This window comes from Rhinopithecus bieti, unplaced genomic scaffold, assembly GCF_001698545.2.
Source record: "Rhinopithecus bieti isolate Rb0 unplaced genomic scaffold, ASM169854v2 scaffold_44695, whole genome shotgun sequence".
Classification (NCBI taxonomy): domain Eukaryota; kingdom Metazoa; phylum Chordata; class Mammalia; order Primates; family Cercopithecidae; genus Rhinopithecus; species Rhinopithecus bieti.
Genome location: NW_016818171.1, coordinates 76,434 through 92,255, shown reverse-complemented (window position 1 = coordinate 92,255; position 15,822 = coordinate 76,434). Strand labels below are relative to the sequence as shown.

Genomic DNA, 15,822 nt, shown 5'->3' with positions numbered 1-15,822 from the left:
GGGGGAGGTTGCAGTGAGTTGAGATCATGCCATTGCACTCCAGCCTGGGCAACAAGAGCGAAACTCTCTCAAAACAAAAATAAGTAAACCCTGATAAAGTGTCTTTTTTCATCAGGCAGTCATACTTTGACACAAATTGGTTTAATGAGGCCCAGCCTTCTTGCTAGAGAGACAGAAACCACTGTGGGAAATGTTTTGACTGGATAAAACACTCTTCAGTGAGGTGCTATAGTGAAGATTTCTACAGAGGGCAATGGGAATCAGTACCTAGGGGTCAAGGAAGAAGCACTTGACTGGGCACGGTGATGCATGCCTATAATCCCAGCACTTTGGGAGGCCAAGGCAGGAGGATCACAAGAGCCTAGGAGTTCAAGACCAGCCTGCACAATATAGTGAGACCCTGTCTCTATAAAAAGTTTTAAAAATTAGCCAAGCATGGTGATGTGCACCTCTGCCCAGCTACTGTGGAGGCTGAGGTGGGAGGATTGCTTGAGCCCAGATGTGGAAGTTGCAATGAGCCGAGATCATACCACTGCACTCCAGCCTGGGTGACAGAGCAAGACCTTGTCTCAAAAAAAAAGCCAGGCGAAGTGGCTCACGCCTGTAATCCCAACACTCTGGGAGGCCGAGGCAGGCAGATCACCTGACGTCGGGAGTTCAAGACCAGCCTGACCAACATGGAGAAACCCCATCTCTACTAAAAAATACAAAATTAGCCGGTTTTGGTGGCTCATGCCTATAATCCCAGCTACTTGGGGGGCTGAGGTAGGAGAAATGCTTGAATCCTGGAGGCGGAGGTTGTGGTGAGCCGAGATCGCGCCATTGCACTCCAGCCTGGGCAATAAGAGCGAAACTCTTGTCTAAAAAAAAAAAGGGGGAAAGCACTACCAAGAATAAATGAAGAAAGTAGTAGGAAAAGTTTACCATCGAGTATGCTAAAGGCTCTGGAAGCCACAAATGCCAGAGACTACTGTGACACATTTAACTGGGTCTCTTTCAAACTGGGAGAGGATTAGCTTAACAGCTGAACACTGTCTTCGGGTCAATGAACTTGGAATTATTTGTTCTGCTTCAGCTCACTGAAAATCTTTCAGATAAAGGATAATGTTTTGATTTTAAAACCAATTTTAAGGGGAAAGCTATTTTTAGCAAAAACACATTTAAAAAACACACATATTTCGTTTCAGGCTTATCCAGAATAGTCTTAATCCATTCAGCTGCAGAAGGCCCCCTATAAGTCAGTTCCCTCGGAACCTCTTCCATTACGAATAAATCCAAAACTATGGTTGCTAGCTCCTATGAAGTCCTAGGTCCGCTTTAGGTGATAACAACTCAGAGAAGTAGCAGTTCCATTTTCACAGAGCATGACACACACAGATAAAAGCATATTTATAGTGCTACTTTTCCAGCTCGGGAAAACACACACACTATTGGACATCCTCAATTTCCTTGCCTATAAACAATGGCTACGGATGCCTCTAATTCCTTGGAACAGGGAGGAGTTACAATCACAGGTGGCTTTGAAACGGGTGAAATCTCCGTCATCATTTCCTAACTGTTCTTTAAAAGCTTGTATTTTCTTTCAATTTTCAGCTTTGGGGCTCACACTGACGCTCAGACTTCATAAACTTCCTTCCTAGAAATATAGCATGCTAATTCATGCGAATCGCTAAAGCTTGTTTTAAAATCACACCTATGGATACCTTTGCAAGACTTCACGCCTGTACTCCAACAATAACTACTAAAACCTCTGGAAACAATCTAGAACTTGCACTTGAACAGACAAGAGAAAGGAAGTGATGGCTTTAAAGGGACGCAGCTTTCCCGGGCTCAAAAGAGGCGCCCTAGCTCACTCTTGAGCGGCTCAAGATGTTACCAGAAGCTCCCGCCAGATGTGCACAGCGGAGGTGCGGGCACCGGTAAGGCAGAGAAGATGGGTGGACGGCCCTGGGAAGAACTGGGGTGCCCAAGCCTGCAGGCGGGATGGAGTGGAAAGAGGTGAGGCAAAATTAGGCAGGTACAGGAAGGAGCCAGCGCAGCGAAGAAAACAGGGCAGGCGAGTACAGCCCTAGAGAAACCGACGAATTCGGGACTCGGAGGGTTTCCGAGGGTCCAGTTCTCTCACCAGAAAGCCGCGTTCAGCCCCAGGCACCACAGGGCGCTCCTAGCTGGCCGCTCCCACACCAGGGCTGCCTGCACCCGACTCAGCAGAGGCTCGTAAGGCCCCAGTACCTCGACCAGGGCCCGCTGCGCCGCCTCAACCTGCTGGTCCCGCTCCCAGGAGCCTGACACATCTCGGCGGCCCCTGAAAGTCGACCCCGAAGCCGGGCCTGGGGCCGCCGCCACCCCTTCGGCCTCCGCCATCTCCCCCCGGCAGCCACAACATCCGGGGCCGTGGCCCGACAGTCACAATAACAGCAACTGCGCAGATGCGCGATTCGGCGTGGGAGGCCGCTTTGCACCACAGCGCGCTTGCGCGCAGGACCAAGCGGGCGTCTACCCAGAGGGGAGGAAGGACGCCGAGTCAAAGTACCCCGCCAGCGCTGAGGCGCGGACCCTGATCCGTCGGCGCAGAGCCGTATCAGGAGCCGCGCACGCGCAATCTGCATGAATGAAGGCCAATGCTTAAAGACATGCCATTCATTGCCAGAACTCGGTTCTCATTGGAGCGGAGGAAGCTCGTGGGTGGAGCTTGTTGTTTCGCGCCTGCGTCTTGCGGCCAGCGGGCTGGCGTGCGGCGGCGTTGCGGGCGGGAGCGGCTGCAACGCCGGTGCCTGAGGAGCGATGCCGAGGGAAATCATCACCCTACAGTTGGGCCAGTGCGGCAATCAGAGTGAGCGAAACTCCGGCCCCTCAGCTAGCCAGGTTCCTTAGGGTCAATGTGATCTCGCTGTAGGATCCTGGACTCCATCTATCCTTGCCAGAATCGTAGTTCTCTGAAAGGCGAGACATCCCTGACCCAGTGTCCACTTGCCCAGCCCCGCGGGGCCCTCCCCTGCCCTGTCCCTGGCGTACAGTCCTTTCCTCAGACACGGGAGAGTCCTGCGGCTTGACTTCTTATCCCTGGACGCAGGCGCCCAGTCCCCCCGCTCCTGACTGGAACCTGCCCGGAACTAGATATCTTCTTTCTCCCCTGCCCCCCCCACACCCCCAGTTGGGTTCGAGTTCTGGAAACAGCTGTGCGCTGAGCATGGTATCAGCCCCGAGGGCATCGTGGAGGAGTTCGCCACCGAAGGCACTGACCGCAAGGACGTCTTTTTCTACCAGGTGCCCCCAGCGACTTGGCCAGGGGCGGTAATGGCCCGAGGGGGTGGAAGGGAAGGGAGTGGCCTGGTACTGGGAACCATGCTGGGCAGAGGGGCCAGGCGGCTGGCTTGAGGAGGGAGGGCCGGAGGGAGCCAGAGTTGAGAGGACTTGGGACTTGGGCCACCCTAGCTGATTGGGCCCCCTCCTGGACCCCCCTTGACAGGCAGACGATGAGCACTACATCCCCCGGGCCGTGCTGCTGGACCTGGAGCCCCGGGTGATCCACTCCATCCTCAACTCCCCCTATGCCAAGCTCTACAACCCAGAGAACATCTACCTGTCGGAGCATGGAGGAGGAGCTGGCAACAACTGGGCCAGTGGATTCTCCCAGGTCGTTTCCTGTTCCCTGACAGGGCCCACAACTCCCTGGGTAGGGACAGGCCCTATGACGTCCCGGAGAGAGAGGAAACCAGATCAGGGATGTATGAATGCTGGAGGGAGAGATGTGGCTGCAGGGAGTGGACTATGTAATATTGTCAAGCGCCTATGCTAGCTAATGCAGTGTGCCAGGCCATTCTAAGTGCTTTACATATATTAATTTTTCTAAATCTCCCAACAACCCTAGAAGTAAGTACTACAGGTCCACAGTCCTTTATGTGCCTTTCCAGGATCCAGAAAGCCATGAAACCAAAGGGCATTTCATAACTAGTTCAGCAGCAAAAACAAATCTCAATGAAGACAGGCTGTTTCTTTTTTATTTATTTATTATTATTATTTTTTGAGACGGAGTCTCACTCTGTTGCCCAGGCTGGAGTGCAGTGGTGTGATCTTGGCTCACTGCAACCTCTGCCACCTGGGTTCAAGCGATTCTCCTGCCTCAGCTTCTCGAGTAACTGGGATTACAGGCACTTGCCATCACGCCTGGCTAATTTTTGTATTTTTAGTGGAGATGGGGTTTCACCGTGTTAGCCAGGATGGTCTTGATCTCCTGACCTCGTGATCCGCCTGCCTCGGCCTCCCAAAGTGCTAGGATTACAGGCCTGAACCACTGCGCCAGCCCTATAGTTTCTATCCAACTTATTGGCATTACTGATGCCTTTTATTACAGAAATACTAATGTGTTTGATTAACGTGCTTCTGACTCCCACTGGAATTTTATTTAATGTATATTATATATACCGTAATAACTTTCTAAAATCTGAAATAATTTTGAATTCCAAAACATAACTGGCCCCAACACTGTTAGATCTGTACTGTTAGTACAGATGAGGAAACTGAGGCATAGAGCAATTAAATAAGCTGCCCAAAGCTACACAGAAGTAGAGTTAATGGGCCGGGCACGGTGGTTCATGCCTGTAATCCTAGCACTTTGGGAGGCCAAGGCGGGCAGATCACCTGAGGTCAGGAGTTCAAGACCAGCCTAGCCAACATGGTGAAACTCTGATTATACTAAAAATACAAAAAATAGCTGGGCATGGTGGCACGTGTCTGTAATCCCAGCTCCTGGGGAGACTGAGGCAGGAGAATCACTTGAACCCGGGAGGCGGAGGTTGCTGTGAGCCAAGATCAGGTCACTGCACTCTAGTCTGGGAGACAGAGAAAGACTCCGTCTCAAAAAAAAAAAATAGAGCTAATGTATGAACCCAGGTAGTCTGGGTGTAGAGTGCTTTCTTGTAACCACTGCACCGTACCGCCTCTCAATGTAGATGAAAAGCAGGCAGCTATGCTCCATAAAAGGACTCCTGGGTGCTATAAGGAGAATCGAGGGTGGCTTTTCTGAGGCCGGAGTCCTCCCGTGGTTCTGTCCCACTCTGACCCTCCCCCATGTCTGTACAGGGAGAAAAGATCCACGAGGACATTTTTGACATCATAGACCGGGAGGCAGATGGTAGTGATAGTCTAGAGGTAAGTGTCCCAGGAATGCTGGTAGGAGCCGACATAGGCAAGGCTTGGCAGCACCCTCTAGAAGCGACCTGTTAGGAACGAGACCCACTCATGTACCCTTTGCACTGGACAGAAGCTATCAGGCCTTGCTGGAAGCAAGGCAGTCGCCTAAGCTATATAAGTGAGGGGACTGGAGGGGAAGCAAGGGCTCGGGAAAATGGGAGTCCTGAAAAATTATGAGATGGGTCTAGTTTGACATCTTGCCACTAGATACCTGGACACTGACTGCTGCTTCCCCATGCAGGGCTTTGTGCTGTGTCACTCCATTGCTGGGGGGACAGGCTCTGGACTGGGCTCCTACCTCTTAGAACGGCTGAATGACAGGTAAGTTTGTGTCTGGGGATTAGGAAAGGTTTCCAGCTTGGCTTCCTAAATGACTAGTGGACCCAGCAGATATAACTCCATATTTGCTGGAACAGGAAAGAGTTCTATTCCCTCCTATAGAGAGGAAAATGAAGTTACAATGACTGAGAACCCCATCACACTCCCAGTAGTGGGAACTGGAGCCTGGAACCTGAGCCCTGGATGAAAGTCGAGGGAGTGTGACCAGGTGTGGATTTGGAAGCCCAGAGTCTAAGATGTCTCTGCCTTTCCCCCTGTAGGGTTACAGACTTCCAAAAGTCAAGGCTCCCTTCTCTACTGATCTGACCCCACCCCAGTTTCGCCATCAAGATTTAGCTGCTTCTGGACAGTTGTTAGGGAGCATCATGTTCACAGCGCCTGCAGTCTGTTGCCCTGATCCTTTCCCCAACCGCCACCAGGTATCCTAAGAAGCTGGTGCAGACATACTCAGTGTTTCCCAACCAGGACGAGATGAGCGATGTGGTGGTTCAGCCTTACAATTCACTCCTCACACTCAAGAGGCTGACGCAGAATGCAGACTGTGTGGTGAGTCCTAGATTCTACCTCTCCCAACTCTCAACACCCCATACCCACTCAAGTCTATTAAATCATTTTCATGTATTTAAAAAAATCCATTTTAGCCAGGTGCAGTGGCTCATAGCTGTAATCCTAGCACTTTGGGAGGCCAAGGTGGTTGGATCACTTGAGTCTAGGAGTTCAAGACCAGCCTGGGCAACATGGTGAAACACCATCTCTACTAAAAATACAAAAATTAGTCGGGAGTGGTGGTACATGCAGAAGGATCACTTGAGCCTCAGAGGCAGAGGCTGCACTGAACAGAGATCGTGCCACTGACTGCACTCCAGCCTGGGTGACAAAGTGAAATGCTGTCTCAAAAAAAAAAAAAAGAACTGTTTAAATAAGATGAAAAGAAAACTTTAAAAATCCATTTTGAGCCCTCCTTTGCCTTAGGTCAGTGCAAATCCCTTTTCAGTGGATCTTTCTGACCATAAAACTCAAAGGAATTTTAAGCTTCAGAGCCTAGGGTCAGGCAGAGCTCCTGTTTTTCCTATCCCCATTGATCTGTGACCCTCCTCTGTCCCCGCAGGTGGTGCTGGACAACACAGCCCTGAACCGGATTGCCACAGACCGCCTGCACATCCAGAACCCGTCCTTCTCCCAGATCAACCAGCTGGTGGGCCCCCATTCCCAGACTTCTTTGGACTAGAAGCCCTCCTTGTTTTAGGGTCATCTGGGGAAGGGAGGTCCCACTGTGGCTGAGGCCCATGACATGGCACCCCTGTCCCCAGGTGTCCACCATCATGTCGGCCAGCACCACCACCCTGCGCTACCCTGGCTACATGAACAATGACCTCATCGGCCTCATCGCCTCGCTCATTCCCACCCCACGGCTCCACTTCCTCATGACCGGCTACACCCCGCTCACTACGGATCAATCAGTAAGAGCAGCCTTCAGTGTCCCAGGCCAGGCCGGCCCGGGGCCCAGCAGGCCCTGCCCTAGGCTTTCTGTCTTCCCCACTGCCCCAAGAGCTGCCCTTTGCGGGCCCCGAGGCACTGTGCTCAGGGACTAGCACAGAGCAGGCGACTTTCTTACTAACTTGCTCTCCACTCTCCTTCTGCCTTTGGCTTCTGCCAAGAAGAAGCCAAAGGGGGACTCTGCCCTGAGCGCTGGCCAGGTTCCTGTCTCACTGTCCTATCAGGTGGCCAGCGTGAGGAAGACCACGGTCCTGGATGTCATGAGGCGGCTGCTGCAGCCCAAGAACGTGATGGTGTCCACAGGCCGAGACCGCCAGACCAACCACTGCTACATCGCCATCCTCAACATCATCCAGGGAGAGGTGGACCCCACCCAGGTAGGGGAGGCCCCTTCATCCCGCACCCTGGACCCACAGGGGTAGAGGAGAGGCCACCTCCACTGCTCTTGTGCCCACCCCAGGTCCACAAGAGCCTGCAGAGGATCCGGGAACGGAAGTTGGCCAACTTCATCCCGTGGGGCCCCGCCAGCATCCAAGTGGCCCTGTCGAGGAAGTCTCCCTACCTGCCCTCGGCCCACCGGGTCAGTGGGCTCATGATGGCCAACCACACCAGCATCTCCTCGGTGAGTCTCACAGTTTGCATCTTTTTTTCCCTGAATCAGTTTCCTGACTATACCTCACGTCTCCCCATCTGCTGGCCCTGCTTCTAGCTTTTTTGCTGTGGGCATGGCCCAGCCTTGGTTCCCCGGCTTTCTGGGCCATAGTATTCTTTTAAGTTCTTTGTAACCCCTGTTTTCTTTTTTTTTTTTTTTTTTTTTTTTTTTTTTGAGACGGAGTCTCGCTCTGTCGCCCAGGCTGGAGTGCAGTGGCCGGATCTCAGCTCACTGCAAGCTCCGCCTCCCGGGTTCCCACCATTCTCCTGCCTCAGCCTCCCGAGTAGCTGGGACTACAGGCGCCCGCCAGGTCGCCCGGCTAGTTTTTTGTATTTTTAGTAGAGACGGGGTTTCACCATGTTAGCCAGGATGGTCTTGATCTCCTGACCTCGTGATCCGCCCGTCTCGGCCTCCCAAAGTGCTGGGATTACAGGCTTGAGCCACCGCGCCCGGCCTGTAACCCCTGTTTTCTGCACACCCCAAGCTCTTCGAGAGAACCTGTCGCCAGTATGACAAGCTGCGGAAGCGGGAGGCCTTCCTGGAGCAGTTCCGCAAGGAGGACATGTTCAAGGACAACTTTGATGAGATGGACACATCCAGGGAGATTGTGCAGCAGCTCATCGATGAGTACCATGCGGCCACACGGCCAGACTACATCTCCTGGGGCACCCAGGAGCAGTGAGTCCCCCAGGACAGGGACCCTCATCTGCCTTACTGGTTGGCCCAGGCCCTGCCTGACTGACTACTCCTTCAGAGCACAGATCAGGGACCTCATGTATCTCTTTCTCATATACATGCACTCTCTGTTGGCCTGTGAACACATTTACTTCTCCTCTTATAAGACTATTTATCTTTAATAAAGCACTGGATATAAATGAAGTCACTGGTCCCTTTAAGGCTTTTGGGTTCTGGAGATGCCGGGGGTGGGGGGATGCCTGTTCTTTCTCCATCACTCTGACAGGGTCCTCTCCCACTTCCAGCATCTTCAATTCTGAACCAACAGCTTCCTTTTTCTTCTGCCTAGTTTTGGAGAATGCTAGTGGGGTTTGACCCACCTGAAATTCCTTTCCAGGGTAAAAAGGCCCACAGATATTACTTTGTTCTCTGTCTGACCCTTTCTGGGTCCCCGTTCCCTCCCACCCTCACCGTATCAGGTGATATTCCAGCAGCTTCCTGTTTCCACCTCAGAGTGTCTGGTTAACCACAACCTCAGGCTCAAGGCCACCACCCCTGCCACTAGGCCATGAACAAGCAATGGAGTCCAACCTAATACCTCTAAGTTTCTAGCAAGCAGTCCAGGAGAGCCGCTTGCTTCAGGCAGTTGGAGTCTAGCAACATCAAGTCAACAGACCAAATCTAAAGCCTAGACTGTAAGCAGGATCATAAGTGGTTCCATAGCTAAGGCACCATAATTCTCTTCTCAAGTGGTCGCCAGTAATTTAAATGGCCGGTGCCTTCTACTTCTGGTGGAAGATTGTAGGGAGGTAGTAAATACATAGGGGCCTAAGTCTCCAGGATTGGGTTTTGTTTTTTGTTTTTTGTTTTTTTTTTTGAGACAGGGTCTTGCTCTGTCAGTCTGTCACCCAGGCTGGAATACAGTGGCATAATCATGGCTCACTGCATCCTCGACCTCCCTGGCTCAGGTGATCCTTCCTGTCTCAGCCTCCTAAGTAACTGGGATCACAGGCACACATCACCTAAATCTTCAGGATAAAAAGGGCAAAGCAGGTTATCCTGAGAGCATGGTAGATTGTCAGGACCCCATTAGGGTCACCATAAAGATATATCGTAGTGACAGCTAACATGCACACATATGCTATGAGAAGTACATTATTTTGTTGAATCCTCACAACAACCCTATGAAGTGGTAGATACTAATTTTTTTTTTTTTTTGAGACGGAGTCTCGCTCTGTCGCCCAGGCTGGAGTGCAGTGGCCGGATCACAGCTCACTGCAAGCTCCGCCTCCCAGGTTTACGCCATTCTCCTGCCTCAGCCTCCCGAGTAGCTGGGACTACAGGCGCCCGTCACCTCGCCCAGCTAGTTTTTTGTATTTTTTAGTAGAGACGAGGTTTCACCGTGTTCGCCAGGATGGTCTCGATCTCCTGACCTCGTGATCCGCCCGTCTCGGCCTCCCAAAGTGCTGGGATTACAGGCTTGAGCCACCGCGCCTGGCCGGTAGATACTAATTTTTAAAACATGATAGCAAGGCCGGGTGTGGTGGTTCAGCCTGTAATCCCAGCACTTTGGGAGGCTGAGGCGGGTGAATCACGAGGTCAGGAGTTCGAGACCATCCTGGCTAACATGGTGAAACCCCGTCTCTACTAAAAATACAAAAAAAAATTAGCTGGCCGTGGTGGGGGACGCCTGTAGTCCTAGCTGCTGGGTGTGAACCCGGGAGGCGGAGCTTGCAGTCAGCCGAGATCGTGCCACTGCGCTCCAGCCTGGGAGACAGCGAGACTCTATCTCAAAAAAATAAAAAATGAGCCGGGCGTGGAGGCAGGCGCCTATAGTCCCAGCTACTTGGGAGGCTGAGGCAGGAGAATGGCGTGAACCTGGAAGGCAGAGCTTGCAGTGAGCCAAGATCATGCCACTGGACTCCAGCCTGGGCAACAGAGCAAGACTCTGTCTCAAAAAAATAATAATAAATAAAAATAACAATAAAAGTACAAATAAAAACAATACAGTATAATAATGATTTACAAGCATTTACCTTGTATTAGGTACTACAAGTAATCTAGAAATGATTTAAAGTACAATACAGGAGGATGTGCATAGGTTATGTGTAAATTCTATACCATTTTATATAGTTTCTTCTTTCTGATTTTTTTTGAGACAGTCTCACTCTGTTGCCCAGTGCAGTGCAGTGGCGCCATCTCGGCTCACCGCAACCTTTTCCTCCCAGGTCAAGAAATTCTTGTGCCTCAGCTTCCCTAGTAGCTGGGATACACACATGCGCCGCCATGCCCAGCTAATTTTTGTATTTTTTATAGATAATGAGGTTTCTCTATGTTGGCCAGGCTGGTCTCGAACTCTTGGCTTCAAGTGATCCGCCCACCTCGGCCTCGCAAAGTGCTGGGATTACAAGCATGAGCCATGGCCATATTTTATTTTTTCTACACCATTTTATTTAATTAAGCATCTGCAGATTTTGGCATTCTTGGGTGTCCTGGAACCAATGCCCTGTGGGTACCAAGCGACAACTGTACTTGCTCACTATTGGCCTAGGAATATAATTTTCCTTCTATGAACCTGTTTATCTTTCATTGTTATCCCCCCTGCCAGTTAAGTATGAACCTGTTTATCTTTCATAAAGTTCTACATGTGAACAGAGAGAACAATTACAGGCCAGACCCCTATGAACAGAGGAGACCCTTTCAGGACTGATGGGCAGAGAACAGGCCATCAGAAGCCAGGCCCTAGGCTGACTGAGGGGTGGCAGAGAGGCCACGAGCCTGTTAACATCACAGCCAAGACAACCAACCTGTCACTATCAGTTGCCAATGTCTTCAGGGGGCTGACTCAGAGAGGCAGCCTGGTTGGTGTGAACCAGCTGCCTGTTCTCCCAAAAGGAAAGAAGATGACTTCAGTGAAAACCAGTGTGCACCTGGTCCTTTCTCAGCTCCTCCTCCTACTTCTGTACCACTAGTTTCCTTGCCTCAGTTCTCCTTTCCTTCCCCTTCCCTTGAAGACCAACCTTGCATAAGTTGTGCATGAGTGCTGGTGCTGAGTAGGGGATCACAAACTGGCACAAGTACTGAGGCTGCTGTATGTGAGTGGCCACCTGGCCCACCTCCAGGCCATAAGCAACCCCGAGGCCCTCCTTTGGAGGATCCCGTAAAGTAGCATGTAAAGCCCTGAGCAGGAGAAAACACCAGGTAGTCTAGAATAAAAGTTATGTCTGGTTAGTACTACAGCCACCAACCCAGAGGGGTGAATACATGCCCTGCAGGGGGGAAATGGAGCTGCAAAGACACCTCCTTTTCCTGGCGGCTAAGTATCAGGCATTATAAGCACAGACAAAGCCTTCAGTGCTAACTTCAGAACCAGATCCCTCCCCCAAGGCTATTTCCAGATCACCCATCACCCCAAACCAGGGCAGCCCCTCCCTGTTCTTGGCCAGCCTGCAAACCCCAAAGTGTGTCAACTAGAGGGCAGCTCAGAGGCCAGGTGGAAAGGGAGGGAGGCCTCTGGGAATCAGGACAGCAGGTGGTGCTGGTAGTGAAAAGTCCCTGTGGTGTGAGAGACTGTAAGCCACAGAAGAGACTGTCCCCGCTGAGAGACAAGGACTGCTGCAGAAACAGAGGAAAAGCCTGGAGGCGGGCCAGTGCTCAAGCCTGGAACAGGAACTTCTCTGCAACTAAATAAGAGAAAATTAGCTGTTTAAAGCTAATGTTCCTAGACTTCAGTGTGATGTGACCCCAGGGACCCTCAAACATGCATGACACGGAGATCTATATCAGGAAGCACACAGGCAAAAATAGAACTGTGTAAATGAATCTGAAACTTAGAAGCTGTAACTTTGGAAAGTGAGACGTGAAGAGGTGGCAAGCACACGCGGTGGGTGGGGAGCACGTGGCGAGCAGAGACACTGGACAAAGAGTTGGTGGGTCAGTCCATTAAGCCTTATCCTGCTCTCTGCTAGTTACAAACATTCTAGATCTCCCTAGAAAATAGGCTCCTCAGTGGAGAGTCCATTGAAATCCAACATACAACCCACCCCCAAGTAATGCCCGCTCCCAGCACTTACTCCCTTTCCATTCCTTCTCAAGTATCTCAAGCAGGGAAGGGGCTACCCTAGGAAGGTAACAGAAATATTTGAAATTGACATTCTGAATTACTAATACATCACTTATTAAAAGATTTAATTAAATTTGGCCAGGTGCGGTGGCTCACGTCTGTAATCCCAGCACTTTGAGAGGCCGAGGCAGGTCAGGAGTTCGAGACCAGCCTGACCAACACAGTGAAACCTTGTCTCTATGAAAAATACAAAAATTAGCCAGGTATGGTGGTAGGCCTTTAATCCCACCTACTTGGGAGGCTGGTCAGGAGGATTGCTTGAACTCCAGAGGCAGAGGTTGCAGCAAGCCGAGATTGTGTCACTGCCCTCCAGCCTGGGCAACAGAGCGAAACTCCATCTCAAAAAAAAAAAAAGTTTTTAAATTAGCCAGGCATGATGGTGCATACCTGTGGTCCCTGCTACTCCAAGCTGAGGTGGGAGGATCACTTGACCCAGGAGGTCAAGGTGACAGCTGTGATCATGCTACTGTTCTCCATCCTGGGCAAGAGAGTGAGACCCTGGCCACTCCAAAAAAACCAAAAAATATTCCATGATGGGGACAAAAAATTAAATAAATAAAATAAGAACAACACCCCCCCCGAAATCCCCACATTCCCTTAGACCTAGGAAAACCAGGACAGTTGGTCACCCTAAATGAAAGACTACCCGGAGAATGATTAGAAAATTGCAAAGCAGTACATATAAATAATCAGGGGTGAATTAAGGCCTGATAGGTATTTGTTCATGAATTAAGCAAGCATTATTAAAAACGGAGATTGAGTTGCCCAGCACTAAGGTTCACAATTCACCCTACTAAAGGGGTTCCCACTTTTACCAGAGGGGTGACATAGCATTGTTACCATTTGAATAGTGTTTTACCCTGCACTATGCACTTGCACATGCATTCATTATCTGGGTTTTTTGAGGGAGGTTTTTTCGTCATTTATCATCATAGGAAATCAGTTCAGGGAGGTTAAGTAATTTGTCCAACATCACACACCTGGTACATAAAAGACACACTAGACCTCGTGTCCTCTGGCACCAAATCAATACACTCTTTCCCCCACACCCACTAAGAAGTGCTCCGAGGTGATACAACCTGAATTAAAGTTTGTTTTGGGGGTATTTATTTATTTATTCAAGCAGAGTCTCGCCCTGTCACCCAGGCTGGAGTGCAGTGGCACAATCTCGGTTCACTGCAACCTTCGCCTCCCAGGTTCAAGCAATTCTCCTGTCTCAGCCTCCCAATTAGCTGGGACTACAGGTGCACGCTACCACACCCAGCTCATTTTTGTATTTTCAGTAGAGACAGGGTTTTGCCATATTAGTCAGGCTGGGCTTGAACTCCTGACCTCAGGTGATCCACCTGCCTCGACCTCCCAAAGTGCTGAGATTACAGGCATGAGCCACCGTGCCCGGCCTTTTGTGTTTTATTTTTGAGACAGGGTCTCTGTTGCCCAGGCTGGAGTATGGGTGACACAATCATGGCTCACTTCAGCCTTGGCTGAAGCTACCTTCCTGCCTCTGCCTCCCAAGTAGCTGGGACCACTGGTGCACGCCATCATGCCTGGCTAATTTTTAAAATTATTTGTAGAGACAAGGTCTCCCTATGTTGCCCAGGTTGGTCTCGAACTCTTGGCCTCAAGAGATCCTCTTGCCCCAGCTTCCCAAAGTGCTGGCATTACAGGCATAAGCCTCTGGGCCTGGCCTCAGTTGCAGTTTCTTTTCTTTTTTTGGAGACAGAGTCTCTCTCTGTCGCCCAGGCTGGAGTGCAGTGGCGCTATCTCCACTCACTGCAAGCTCCGCCTCCCGGGTTCACGCCATTCTCCTGCCTCAGCCTCCCGTGTAGCTGGGACAACAGGAACCCGCCACCGTGCCTGGCTAAGTTTTGTATTTTTAGTAGAGACGGGGTTTCACCATGTTAGCCAGAGTGGTCTCGATCTCCTGACCTCGTGATCCGCCCGTCTCGGCCTCCCAAAGTGCTGGGATTACAGGCGTGAGCCACCGCACCTGGCCAGTTGCAGGTTCTTAAGTGAGAAGGGACATGATGAAATCTGTGTTTTAGGGCCAGTGCAGTGGCTCACACCTGTAATCCCAGCACTTTGGGAGGCTGAGGCAGTGAAATTGCTTGAGCCCAGAAGTTTGAGAATAGCCTGGGCAACATAGCAAAACCCGGTCTCTAGAAAATATTTAAAAATTAGCAGGGCATGGTGGTGTGCACCTGTGGTCCCAGCTACTTGGGGGGCTGAGGTGGGAGGATCACTTGAACTCAGGAGGTAGAGGTTGCAGTAAGCTGAGATCACACCAATGTACTCCAGCCTGAGTGACAGAGCAAGACCTTGTTTCAAAAAAAAATAAAATAAAATAAAATCTGTGTTTTAGGATACTCTGTCTGAAGCTGGCTTAAAATGTAAATCGGCACCATTTAGTAAATTGGCAACTTTTTAAGTGAAAAAAACATTCAGTGGTTTCTGGGGGTGTTGTTGTTTAGAGACAGTCTCGTCCTGTCACTCAGGCTGGAGTATAGTGGTACAATCATAGTTCATGGTAACCTTGAACTCCTGTGTTCAAGCAATCCTCCCACCTCAGTGTGCCAAGTACCTGGGACTACAGGTGGTGCCACCAAACCTGGCTAATTTAAATTTTATATTTTTTTTAGAAATGGGGTCTCACTATATTGCCCAGGTTGATCTCAAACTCCTGGCCTCAAGTGATCCATTTGCTTTGGCCTCACAAATTGCTGGGATTAAGGCATGAGCCACTGCACCTGGCCTTTCTTTTTGTTTTCTATATTTTCCAAATGGTCTATAATGAATATGTATTACTTTTATAATCAGAAAGAAGTAAATTTGAAGTGTAAATAAGTAGAAGAGTAAACAGGAAAAGAAGCTAGAGGTAAAGTGGCCACAGATGGTAAATGACAATAAGGTAGATATGAAAAGCAGAGATGATGACAACAGAACAGAAGGAAAAATCTAACTGCTTGGTGGTGGAGATCAGTACATTCTTATTTCAGACACTTTTACTGTCTTTCTGAAAACTATGGGAGACATGAGGGTTTAGGGTTATTTCAAAAACAGGTGGAGGCTGGATACTCATGCCTGTAATCCCAGCACTTTGGGAGGCCAAGTCGGGAGGATCACTTGAGGTCAGGAGTTTAAGACCAGCCTGGGCAACATAGCGAGACCCTGTCTCCATAAAAATAAGCCAGACCTGGTGGCAGGTGCCTGTATTCCTAACTACTCAGGAGGCTGGAGCGAGGAGGATTGCTTGAACCCAGAAGTTTAAGGCTACAGTGAACTATGACTGTGCCCCTGCACTCCAGCCTGAGCAACAGAGGGAGATCCTATCTCAAAAAAAAAA

The 15,822-nt window shown here is 50.3% G+C and overlaps 2 protein-coding genes across 3 annotated transcripts in view; one reads left to right on the top strand and one right to left on the bottom strand.

The window, feature by feature from the left end:
• RETREG3 (reticulophagy regulator family member 3) overlaps window positions 1-2,464 on the bottom strand; it is a 32,991-nt gene extending 30,527 nt beyond the window's left edge. The window contains exon 1 of the mRNA XM_017856583.1: window positions 2,126-2,464. Within this exon, the coding sequence (XP_017712072.1) occupies window positions 2,126-2,364 (239 nt within the window). The 5' untranslated portion in view covers window positions 2,365-2,464. The remainder of the gene's footprint in view (window positions 1-2,125) is intronic.
• TUBG1 (tubulin gamma 1) lies at window positions 2,380-8,557 on the top strand. Of its 2 annotated transcripts, none has more exons than XM_017856585.1 (11): window positions 2,380-2,833; window positions 3,155-3,267; window positions 3,470-3,637; window positions 5,083-5,151; window positions 5,435-5,514; window positions 5,952-6,078; window positions 6,641-6,727; window positions 6,843-6,992; window positions 7,254-7,406; window positions 7,490-7,651; window positions 8,166-8,557. In XM_017856585.1, exons 1-11 carry the CDS (start codon window positions 2,785-2,787, stop codon window positions 8,361-8,363), a joined length of 1,356 nt encoding a protein of 451 aa, XP_017712074.1. In that variant the 5' UTR covers window positions 2,380-2,784; the 3' UTR covers window positions 8,364-8,557. The 2 variants fall into 2 exon arrangements, with proteins under 2 accessions (XP_017712074.1, XP_017712073.1); XM_017856584.1 differs by having other exon boundaries at window positions 2,663-2,833; window positions 7,230-7,406.
• The last annotated feature ends 7,265 nt before the right edge of the window (window positions 8,558-15,822 follow it).

Bases quoted from the DNA above. Each gene is read 5' to 3' on its own strand.
- TUBG1 (XM_017856584.1), top strand. From the start codon at position 2,785: ATGCCGAGGGAAATCATCACCCTACAGTTGGGCCAGTGCGGCAATCAG. The intron at 5,152-5,434 runs GTAAGTGTCCCA...TTCCCCATGCAG, and splicing joins ATGGTAGTGATAGTCTAGAG to GGCTTTGTGCTGTGTCACTC. The intron at 7,407-7,489 runs GTAGGGGAGGCC...TGCCCACCCCAG, and splicing joins GAGAGGTGGACCCCACCCAG to GTCCACAAGAGCCTGCAGAG.